Here is a 12,834-nt window from a genome sequence, read left to right as displayed (position 1 = left end):
GATATCTCCTTGCTAAGTCCCCCTGCATTCATTTCCACACTCCCCATACATTAGTATGGGGATATGGAAATTATGGTATTCATCAAATTCCGAAAATTATGTATTTTCGGAATTTGATGGAGATACTATTCGCCACTGTGAGGTGGCGAATAGCAGGACAGACTTACCTGCTTCCAGCTGTGCAGGTCCCCCGGAGTCTTCCTCCGGCGCTCTGATGCGTCCTCTGGCTCCGTCTGCAATGCTGACATTGTGTTCTACCAGCAGTACACAATGAAGTTTAGAAAAAAAAAAAAAAAGTTTTTCCTAAACTGCACTGTGTGCTGAGACCACATGACAGACCAGCAGGATGGAGCCGGAGGCGCTGCAGCGGGCAGGTAAGTGTGGGACGGGGGGAGGTGAGCGGAGGGGGGGTTGGGGGGGCGCACACAAACTTACCGCAACTGTAAGTAGTGCTGCACATGCGCTGGGTTTATGATTGTAACAGCGTCTGCGCAGCATGGATTCCAGCTGCGGTAAGTTAGTGTAGAGAGGGAAAACTATCTATTTCCCATCGCAAAAATGACAGCTTTTCGGAATAGATAGTTATAGGGAGGAGGAATGATGAATTCCTCCGGTAATTAGGTAGAACTCCATACGAGTTCTAAACCTACTTACCTCCATCGATATTTTAGGTATGATGAATAGGCCCCTATGAGGTCAATGTACTAAGCCTTGGAGAGAGATAAAGTGGAATTAGATAAAGTACCAGCCATTCAGCTCATAACTGTCACTTTACAGGCTGTGGGGTCTACTTACTAAGCCTTGAATGGAGATAAAGTGAACATAGATAAAGTACCAGCCAATCAGCTCAAGGGGAAGCGTCCCGATAAGAAGCCCATAGGCTTCTATTGGGTAATGCCACCTGAAGGCTTAGTACATTTGGGGGATGCTGTAAAAGCCCCGAAAATTAAATTTTCTGGGGTTTTACAGCATTTTTGCCTTTAGTACATCCTGTCCTTACAGTGTAACAGCACCTGGCACGTGAGAGCGAAGATGAATGCTGCAGACAGTGGCATCTATTATGGTTGCAGGGTCTGCGGCGAACAAAGGGCCCTGGGTTCAGAGTAGGGATGGCCAGCGACCGTTTATGTCCAGTGGGGCTCACTCTCTCACACAGCACCCATTTCATCTACTTACCTCCTGCCTGTCCTGTTGACTCCGGCTCCATTATTACAATGGTATGTTCAGATATATGGAAGTGGTGCTGGAGCCATATGTTTGAAGATAGTGATGGATAATTGTGCATGTGCAGAAGACTCCGGCACAGTACTAGAGTCTTTGTGACTTTTTGTGACTTTTTGCCATCTCCATTTTTTTCAGCAGGAAGGGCCCATGGACTCCTGTACTTCCTTTCCATTCTGAAAACTCCCCTAGTTGGAGACTACACACCTGACTGTTTAATAGCAGTACAGCCGCTTATGCATACAGCATTACAGCTGCGATCCGAGTGACTGTTGGCGACATTGTAGCCATCTACATGGTCTACAATGACAGGTGCACAGTGCAATATCAGCATCATTTAACTCCTCATTTGCTGAATCCTGTATACATTTCCGCCAATATTGATAGGTTTGCCTCGTTTACAGTGGGGCACTTATTTCTAATATAAGAGTAGGTGCGCAGGTGCGCCTAGATTTGTGCAGCAGTGTAAACATTTGTTGATGCAACAACAACTGTAAGAACTGGGGAACTGGAAGAAGATGGGTCCACAGAGGAGGAGGCTCCGAAGTCATGAAATAAGAGAGAGAGAGGGGAGAAGAGTGAGACAGAAGAAGGGGCAGACACCAAGGAGACAAGATAGAGAAAGAGTGGTGGGATAAAAAGAAAGACAGAAATAGAAGAACAGGAAAGGGGAGAGAAAGAGGGAAAAGAGGGCCTGATTCAGAGCCGGACGCTATTTGCGCTCGCTCGTTTAGAAAAAGGGGCTGGCTATTTAAATTGACCGTTCGCTCTTTGCGGTCTGTTGACGCCTCCATGTCTGAACGAGCGAACAAAACATGCGGACGTTTTTTTGAAAAAAAACACCCCTTGGCCGCTCGCATCATACATCATCTCCGCTATTTAATGATTAATCGAGTACATCGAACGGCGTATGAACTGCTCGCTATTCTTGTGGTTGCATTTTCCTACCGCAATCATGCGAGCAGTTCTGGCTAAAAGACACCCAACTGACGTGGTCGATGACGCTGCTTTGTAAATTTTGCACACCCTTAAAACTCCCGTTTTGACCTTTAGGCACGCCTGCGTTCGGATCTCCACTGCCCGTTTTCAAGCACCTTCCCCTGTTACCACCCACAAACGCCTCATCCTGTCACTCAAATTAGCAGGCATTCGCTATTTTGCGAGCACACGATTTTCGGCCGCACTGACTGGTTCGCGCATGCGTACTAAAACTCGTATGCATGCGCAGTTGTGCGAACATCGCTCGGTGCGAATGAGCAGCCACTTTGAGCGGCTCTGAATCAGGCCCAGAGTGCCAGAGGTAGAAAAGGAATAAAGAGAGGGAGAAAAGAGAACTGGTGTAAGAGGTGGAGACAGAGGAGGAGAAAATGAATTTGGGGGCTGAAGAGAAGACATTAATTAGAAACTATGGGCATTAATAGGACTCAATGTCAGACGCGGTTGTGCATTTTTTTTCTACTGCGCATGCGTCTAAGTTGCACTGCACATGCGTCCAGAGTTTGTGTGCACAGAGTCCCAGTTGCAGGCTTGGAAATGTCTTAAAAATGTGCCGTCGCAGTGCTGGGATCACAAATGCAGCAGGGCGTGTCATACACCTCCTGCTGATTTTACATGATTGCGAGGATAGCATTGCAAAGATGCCTGTTGTGCATACATCATTTAGCTATAGCCTGTGTGCATACATCATATATCTATAGCCTGTGTGCATACATCATATATCTATAGCCTGTGTGCAGCTTTGCAATTGTGATCCTTGCTGAATCAGGCCCACAGTCTCCTCTGCCTGCACCACCGATAGCAGGGGGGAGAGCGATTGCACTGATCATGCTTACCCTGGCTGAGGGGGCACAACGGCGCCGCCCTGTGGTGTGCATGCTGTCGCTATGTGGCGCTGCGGACAGTAGTTTTTTTCTATTTTTTTGTAAGGGGGTGTGGCCACAACTAATTACATTAGGCGACGCCCTTGTCAGTACCCGGGCCCTGCCAGAATCTCTGCAGCGCTGCACACAGCCTCTGCAGAGTCGGATTTAGAATGAGGCACTATATATTTAGTTACATTTAAATGTTTCTGGACTGTGTAATCGGAATCGGTATGAATTACCGCCGGACGCAAGTCTCGACAGCGGCTGGCCGACATGGCTGAAAATCCTGATCGTCCCAAGGTAAGTATTAACTAACCTAACCTCCCCCCCTAACCCTAACCCTCCTTAGGGGTGCCTAACCCTAACCTTCCCCCCAGTGCCTAACCCAACCCCATCCCTCTAAGTGCCTAGACCTAACCCCCCCGTCGCCGCCGCCTGAATCTAAGTCCCACGGGGAGGTGCCTAACCCTAAGTCCCCCCCGGGGGTGCCTAACCCTAACCCCCCTTCCCCTAGCCTAACCCTAACCTCCTGGGGGTGTGCCTAACTCTAAGTCCCCCCCGGGAGCCCTAAACCTAACCCCCCCGTTGCTGTCTGCAGCGGCGCCCGGCATCACTTCAATCGGGATGCCGGGCAGCGGTCTCCCGGCATCGGTAAATTGACAGGCGTCTAGATTTAGACGCCTGTCATTTAACCCTTGCTGTGATAAAGCAGTCGGGGAGCCGGCTGTCGGGATTACGTCCGCCGGCTTCCCGACTGCATACCGTGTAATCACGTTGTATAACATGACTCATTTACTACAGTTATGTCAGATTATAAATTTTGATGGTGCATCTAATGAGCCTCTGAGATAAAACTGCAATGTTTCAAGATACTGCAAGTGGGCACCTCAGTGTAGAAGAAATCGGCCACTGCATTAGCATAAGATGCAGACCACGTCTGTGTATGAATCAGGCCCATGGACATTAGATATTTTACAGTATCCTCCAAGTAGACATAGAACTAAATTATTGGTTACAAACCTTGATAATATATAAATAATAATAATATATATACAGTCAGGTGCATAAATATTGGGACATTGACAGAATTTTCATATTTTGGCCTCTATTCACCACCACAATGACTTTGAAATGAAACAAACATGATGTGCTTTAACTGCAGACTTTCAGATTTAATTTGAGGGTAATTACATCTAAATCAGGTGAACGGTGTAGGAATTACAACGGTTTCTATATGTACCTCCCACTTTTTAAGGGGCCAAGCACACCTTGATTGTTTCATTTCAAAGCCATTGTGGTGGTGAATAGAGGCCAAAATATGAAATTTCTGTCAATGTCCCAATATTTATGCACCTGACTGTGTATATAAATATATATATATATATATATATATTAATTAGCTGTAGATATAAATAATAAAAAAGGCAGTAATTACTAAAGTCTGCAGCTTTCATCTTTTACCAGGGAAAGATTTGAATTCACTGGAGACTAACATAAAAGGAAAAGACCTATTGCACACAAAAAGGTGTAATCATCCTTTCAGGAGGTGTTACATTTACGTCTTAGTCATCTTAATTGTCTGTATGAGGTAACAAGTCACAAAGGACTGGTGCTAAACATGCAAATTAGATATAATTACCTTACCGGCTATATGATGGCTGCCTTTAATAACGTATACATTCAAACTATTTTGTTTTATTCTTTTAAATCAACAATTTCAATTAGATGAAGCACGGCATACTTAAATAAATACATCATACGCATTATTATCATTATTATCATCACATTGTATAGAGCACCAACTCACTTTGAAGCAAGGTTTATAAAACTATTGTACAAAGAGTGGATTATGTAAAGTTAAATGTAATGTAAATCTGTTTGTAAAGCATGTCTTGCACATTATATTACATGGTGCAGGCCCTGGAAATTGGTGCACACAAGGAAGGGCAATGCAGAGTTATATGTATTTTGATTGTATCTATACTTAAGACTAAAAAGGTGGAATTGTGGTATAATGGGGCAGTCTCATATATGCAAAGTTTAGTGTAGGTGTGTTTACGCAGCTGCGGGCGACGTAGACCTGGACCTACAGTACAGTAAGCATAAATACACTTTGTTTGGAGGCTTATCATGTGCACCAAGTATTGGACAGACATACTGTATAGTGCGCACTGATGGCGATGATTAGAAGGAAACCAGGGCATACTGTACTCTGCAGACACAGGACATCTCCAGATGATTGTATGTACATATATTTGTGGCGCCATATAAATAAAGGATAATAATAATAATAATAATAATAATAATAATTCCTCTTCTCTAGCACTTCAATGACAACTTTCAGCTTCCCAGCTGTATTGTGTATGGAGAATTGTGTTGCTAATTGTTACTTGTGCTCTGTTTATATTTTGGTTACTGTAATGTAATGAAATGTTCTGTATACCCTGTACTGTCCTACTGTCGGCGTATGTACGGCACTGTGGACCACTTGTGGTGCCCTATAAATAAAATGTAATAATAATAATAATAATAATAATAATAATTTGTCTGTGCACGATTCTTGTGAGAAATGTACTTCCAACTTTGCTTTAGGCTCAAATAGTCCAATACAAGTGATGGGAAAGGCCTTAAAGGCAATTTACAAAAGTACAAAGGTGCAGAGTAAATGGCAGGCACAGTATGGATTTGTAGCCCAAGATGACAAAGGGATGAAAAATTTAGCACCTCGGTTGGTGCCGAACAGATCTGGGGAGGTCTTAGTTGTGCACCTGAATGAAGCTACTTACATAACCACAAGCAAAACCAAGATTATTGGGAGGGTTGAGAAGATGCATCTAAGGGCATTTTCAATGCAGAAGTTTCAATGGGGCAACTTTTGCCCTTTATAAGAAAACACATTTCTAGACTCTATGGCCTGACTCAGAGGTGTGTGTGTGCTGTGTGGATATTAGGCCTAATTCAGACCCGCACGCGAGCGCTGAGCGCTCGCAAGTGGGTCAATGTTAGCCCAGTGCGCATACGCACGACGGAGGCGGCTTCGTCGTGCGCATGCACGAGACTCGGATAGCGACGGCTATGGGTCTCGCTACAAAGGGGGCGTGCTGTCGATGGTGAGTGACAGCACGCCCCCTTTGGTGGGCGTGCCGGGGGCGTGGCTGGCCAGACGGAGGCGTTACCATGGGAACGCCTACCGTCTGAGGCCGGCCCCACTGACATCACAAGTGATGTCAGTGGGAGTGCTTTCGGCTCTGATAGGAGGCCAGGAGGCCGCTCTAAAAATTCAGAGGGACGGCCCTGATTCAGAGCGAGCGCTCTGTCAGAGCGTCCGGCTCTGAATCAAGCCCTCTGCACGCAAGTGGCCGATGTTTTATGTCTGCGTATGCGTCTGACAAAGAATGCCATGTTCAGATGGGAGAAATTGCACCTGCCATAGGGCTGGTGCAGTTTTCATTGTTGCAACCGATTGTGCACAGACAGATTAGCGCCACTGCCATTGGCCATCTCAGTAAAAATATCAGTCTCAGCATTATCATTAAGACGAAGATGTGGCTGTGAGAAAAAGATGCTGCCCAAGTCACCTCTGTGTGCACCTCCGATTTAGGCCCAATAACTTACCCTGATTTAAATCCCAAATAAAGCTAAAGTGAGTACTATTTTAACAGGAACATTGACAACTTGAAGTTAGTGAAGTGAGCTGTCCTACAGTGGTAGTGGGCATGACTTTGAAGTGAATTTGTCTCTGTATCCACCATGTAGGACCCACAGTCCAGTAAGAATAGTAGCAGGTCTAAGTTCCAGGTGCAGCTTCAGAAATCAGTATTTGGGTATGTACAGTGCATCCGGAAAGTATTCACAGCGCTTCAATTTTTCTACATTTTGTTATGTTACAGCCTTATTCCAAAATGGAATAAATTCATTTTTTGTCCTCAAAATTCTACACACAATACCCCATAATGACAACGTGTAAAAAGTATTTTTGAGATTTTTGCATATTTAATAAAACAAAAAAACTAAGAAATCATATGTACATAAGTATTCACAGCCTTTGCTCAATACTTTGTTAATGCACTTTTGGCAGCAATTACAGCCTTGAGTCTTTTTGAATATGATGCCACAAGCTTGGCACACCTATCTTTGGGCAGTTTCGCCCATTCCTCTTTGCAGCACTTCTCAAGCTCCATCAGGTTGGATGAGAAGCGTCGGTGCACAGCCATTTTCAGATCTCTCCAGAGATGTTCAATCGGATTCAAGTCTGGGCTCTGGCTGGCCCACTCAAGGACATTCACAGAGTTGTCCTGAAGCCACTCCTTTGATAACTTGGCTGTGTGTTTAGGGTCGTTGTCCTGCTGAAAGATGAACTGCCACCCCAGTCTGAGGTCAAGAGCTCTCTGGAGAAGGTTTTCATCCAGGATGTCTCTGTACATTGCTGCATTCATCTTTCCCTCTCTCCTGACTAGTCTCCCAGTTTCTGCCTCTGAAAAACATCCCCACAGCATGATGCTGCCACCACCATGCTTCACTGTAGGGATAGTATTAGCCTGGTGATGAGCGATGCCTGGTTTCCTCCAAACATAACGCCTGGCAATGACGGCAAAGAGTTCAATCTTTGTCTCATCAGACCAGAGAATTTTGTTTCTCATGGTCTTAGAGTCCTTCAGGTGCATTTTGGCAAACTCCAGACGGGCTGCCATGTGCTTTTTACAAAGCAGCGGCTTCCGTCTGGCCACTCTACCACACAGGCCTCATTGGTGGATTACTGCAGAGATGGCTGTCCTTCTGGATTGTTCTCCTCTATCCACAGAGGAATGCTGTAGCTCTGACAGAGTGACCATCGGGTTCTTGGTCAACTTCCTGACTAGGGCCCTTCTCCCACGATTGCTCAGTTTAGACGGCTGGCCAACTCTAGGAAGAGTCCTGGTGGTTCCAAACTTCTTAAATTACGGATGACGGAGGCCACTGTGCTCATTGGGACCTTCAAAGCAGCAGATATTTTTCTGTACCCTTCCCCATATTTGTGCCTCGAGACAATCCTGTCTCGGAGGTCTACAGACAATTCCTTGGACTTCATGCTTGGTTTGTGCTCTGACATGCACTGTCAAGTGTGGGACCTTATATAGACAGATGTATGCCTTTCAAAATCATGTCCAAACAACTGAATTTACCACAGGTAGACTCCAATTAAGCTGTAGGAACATCTCAAGGATGATCAGTGGAAACAGGATGCACCTGAGCTCAATTTTGTGCTTCATGGCAAAGGCTTGGCAAATGTACATGTGATTTCTTAGTTGTTTTTTTTTATTATTAAATTTGCAAAAATTTCCAAAAAGCTTTTTACATGTTGTCATTATGGGGTATTGTGTGTAGAATTTTGAGGACAAAAATGAATTTATACCATTTTGGAATAAGGCTGTAACATAACAAAATGTGGAAAAATGAGGAAGCGCTGTGAATACTTTCCGGATGCACTGTACATGTGAATGCACTAGATGGGCTTTTAAGCCCAAAAATAGTTGAACACGCTCATGTCTGCATAGAAGACCTTTGTCTGCCCACAGTACTAGGAGGTGTTGCCAAGCATACAGTATGTGGGTGCGGCTAAGCACCCATAGCACATATCTGGGCCCTATATAGATGCTGCACTGCATTGCTGCATTTTGGGGGCATAGTTACCCCTTTCTGGCAAGTCCCCTGCACACTTCACCGTGCTGGTTGGATAATTCTATCCTAGAATATGAATAACTAATCTAATAACCAATGTGAAAGCCTACAAAACTACTTAAAAGGGTGTTTCATCTTTAGAAAAAACTCTAATGATAAAATTCAGTAAGCTTAAACATTTTTTTCATACAACCCGTTCTTTACCTGTTTTAGTTTATGTTATAGCTCCTTGAGAACATAATAGATAAGGATTATTGTAATTAACTGGATTTTATTGTTATTCTATTTCTTTTATTGAAGCATGCAATATCTGGTTCCCAAATTCATTTCACAAGGCCAACCATGATTAACGCATTTAATTCAATATTACTACAATTACATTTGTTCTCTGAGAATTGAAAAGGATTGAGGAGACTACAATTAGCAATTTCTTGTTGCCCATAGAGGTTCTAGTGCCACTAGGTAGTATGCCCCATGTCAAACACTTCAGGGTCAAACAAAATGGTCATTTTTGAATCTGTAAACCCAGATGGACAAATGGTTAATCGTGTGTCTTACCCAGAGGCAATGAGAGAAAACAGCCATTTGGGAAATTAAATTTTAGGAACGAGTTATCATTCAATGACACATCAATGATGCAGAGATAGAAAAGTCTTGTTCCTTGCACATTTTTAGGAATGTGTCAGCATATGTAATCCAAGGGATCCAGACAGGGAGCATTGTAAGATGTCTGTGATTAGGGTGGGAAAATGCTCCACTCGCTGTACTATTCTCTAATCGGTTGCACTAAACAATTATAGTGAATGTTATGATCAGCCGGAGACAATCTGGCCTCTCGCGTCGAGTCAGGTTGTTGGTTTGAGTATACTACTCTCATCCCTTTGTCATCTTTCCAGGTTACACTCATTGTTTGGACACTGGCCCTCAGACCTTTATGCGGGTTACTATTTTTTTTGACTGAACTTGCCCCTGTGTAGTCTGTGCTCCTGAGTATGTCGCATCTGACCTCTGCTTGCTGTCACCATTATTGGACTGATATACTGGCTTTGACCCTGACTACCTCCCATATTCTCAGACTAATAACTTTGCTTTGACCATTCCCAGAATTAAACACAAACGTTGACTCTCACAATTCTTAAACTAATATACTGGTAAAGACATGGCTTCATCATCTTTACTTTGGAAATATATTATTTATACTCTAATCTGATCTTTTACTCTCATCTGGTACAGTATATTCCTGGATTTATGTGGTATCTCAGTCAGCACATAAGAAAGAAATGCGGTCAAATGCAGTTTTTGAGGGCCTGACTGCATTTCTCATATGCACCAAGCTCCAGAATGCGATACATTGCTGAGCGTGGACCCAGTGGGTAACGACATCTTTAGATGGTGTTACCCAATAGAAGCCTATGGGCTTCTATTTGCAAAGTTCCCTGAGAGGGATCCAATCCCAGCGCCCCACGTGTCCTTCTGAAGAAAGACGCCATAAAGACTTCTGGGTCATAAACCCGGAAGTCCCTCTTTTGCAAAGGACTGTAGCTGTCCTTTGCGGGTATTTTCATGCATAGAAGAGTATACCAGGCAAATGGCACTTTCGAATAGGGACAAATGGCCCCCTGTGCTGCTGACAGTGCAACAATACATGCCACAGAGGGGAATAAGTTTCCTCCTCCAAAGCTTGCCGACCCCACTGGGCCCCTCATGCAACATTGGGCCTGGATACATAGAGCCGACTTCCCCCCTCTCTCAGCGCCCCGTGTGTGGTTGATAAAGCAATATAGCTTATATAATACATAGCTAATAATATACATGTAAAACATAATACTTTTTTTTCTAAAGAAAACTGAAGTGATAATATCACACTTAGGGGTCTATTTACTAAGCAGTGTTAGGAGACAGAGTGAAAAGTGATAAGAAAGCGATAAGGTGCCAGCCAATCAGCTCCCAACTGTCATTTTTCAAACACAGCCTGTGAAATGACAGTTGGGAGCTGATTGGCTGGCACCTTATCACAGACATCACTTTTCACTGTGTCTCATAACACTGCTTAGTAACTAGACCCCTAATTCTGATTTCTTAATGGTTGTTTTTGTATATATTAGCACCACTTGAGTATTATATAAAAACTTGCAGACAGCAGAAATGTTTTCAGTGATAATTGTAAAATTACCTTTTGACCCTGGAAAACATGAGCCAGAGGAGCAACTTCACAGTTTTTATGAGCCCCAAACACTTTGCACATGGAACATGTTGGCACTTCACAATTCAGACAATAAATGTTAATTTTTTCATCTTCGTGTTCATCACATGATGGTTGGTTGGATTTCCTTTCAGGCCTGTGAGAAATCAGTAAAGTATAAATCAGTTAATTAAATCATGTAATGAATGACTAACATGTTTAAACGTAATAATGTGGCACTACATAATTAGCAGAAAAATGAATATTTATACTCATGGATAAAAACTGATTGTTGTAATTAAAAAAAAGTTTGTGTAAAACAGATAATATCCAGCCTATCCCACCAATCTTATTTTTAAGTACAAAAATTACTGCTGAGTCTGTCTCTTTTATCTCTTAGGCATAGAATGCTGCTGATATTACCAATATAGAGCAATGAGGGCACAGAGTGAAAGGAAAGTAGATAACCAAAATCTGTACATTTACAACTAGCGATCAAAATAAAATGTAAATAGTTTTAAATGTACCCAATACGGGTATCAGACTGTAGATAGACTGTAAATAGATAGACAATATCTAGATAGACACCAGATGTTAGACAGTCAATAGGTCGACAGGGACAAAAGGTCGACATGGTCAAAAGGTTGACACGCTAAAGGTCGACATGCAAAAATGGTTGACGGATGCAAATGGTCGGCAGGGTCAAAAGGTCAACGTGAAAATGGTCAACACAAAAAATGGTCGACATATGCTTCTTTTTTTTTCCATTTTTTTAGGGTTAGGGTTAGGCACTTACTGGAGGGTTAACATTAGGCACTTACTCCTATGGTTAGGGTTTGGAACTTACCCAGATGGTTAGTGTCTAGGCACTAGAAGGAATGGTTAGGGTCAGACACCTACCCCAATGGTTAGGGTTAGGCACCAGGAGGGAGGGTTAGGGTTAGGCACCAAGGAGAGGGTTAGGGTGAAGATTAGGGCTAAAAAACAAAAAAAAATCATGTGTGGACCATTTTTTTTGTCGACCATTTTCATGTCGACCTTTTGCCATTGTCGACCATTTGTACCTGTCAACATTCTTACATGCCGACCTTTTGACCCAGTCAACCTTTTGTCCCTGTCGACTTATTGACTGTCTAACATCTGATGTCTACCTAGACATTGTCTATCTACTTACTGTCTATCTCTAATACCACACCCCCAAATACACCAGTCTTGACAAAGTAGACCTGATTCTAAGTGGCAGACACAATTAGCCATGGGGCTTATAGCACAGTTAAAGCTCTGCCAGGAGCTATACAGTTACTGAGCCAGAGGGTGCACTTAACACAGTTTTTTTCATTCAGCCTCAGGAGCTGTAAAGAAAAATCTGCCTTAAATGCACCCTCTGTGGCTTACCACACGGGGTTAATTCATAGCTCTGGGCACTTAACACAGGAGCTACGGGTTAATGAGTGTTACCTTACCGCACGTGGTAATTGGCCAGTAATTTAATAGCTCCGGGCAATAAACTCTGAGCTTTAACCACACAGTAAGTCCCATGGCTAAATAAATCTGCGCCTAAGTTGCATGTAAATGCAAAAGTGGATGCATTCCACAATTATTAGCAGACTACGGATGCACCACAAAAGGCGATGACAGTCTGCACATGGACTACACCATACATACGCACTTTGATGGAGGTTATAACCTTGCTCAGAGCATCTGTCTGTCCATAAAATGGGTGTTCCTCGGTAGCAACTGGGTGACTACCTTGCGAACACACAATAAAGATATGTCTCAGTGGGAATGTCATGGGTCTGTAGTGGGCATGTAGCCAGACGTCCGTTTAGTCTAAAGCGTGCATACGAGAAGCGACGTCTGTTTCTGGGGGATCATAAACATCCAGCATGGAGTGGGAGTAAGGGGTCTATT

General features: G+C 43.5%; 1 protein-coding gene across 6 annotated transcripts in view; it reads right to left on the bottom strand.

Moving 5' to 3' along the window:
* The window catches only part of TRIM55 (tripartite motif containing 55), a 192,930-nt gene that overhangs the window by 131,239 nt on the left and 48,857 nt on the right, over nucleotides 1-12,834 (bottom strand). For all 6 annotated transcript variants that reach the window (XR_015878049.1, XR_015878050.1, XM_088469336.1 and 3 more), the window contains exon 3: nucleotides 10,915-11,080. Coding sequence is in view for 4 of the 6 variants with exons in the window: in XM_088469336.1 (XP_088325462.1) it covers nucleotides 10,915-11,080 (166 nt within the window). In the remaining 2 variants the exon portion in view is untranslated. The remainder of the gene's footprint in view (nucleotides 1-10,914; nucleotides 11,081-12,834) is intronic.

Source organism: Taudactylus pleione, unplaced genomic scaffold (assembly GCF_031769625.1).
Source record: "Taudactylus pleione unplaced genomic scaffold, aTauple2 ptg000090l, whole genome shotgun sequence".
Taxonomy (NCBI): domain Eukaryota; kingdom Metazoa; phylum Chordata; class Amphibia; order Anura; family Myobatrachidae; genus Taudactylus; species Taudactylus pleione.
This window is presented reverse-complemented; position numbering and strand designations above follow the sequence as displayed.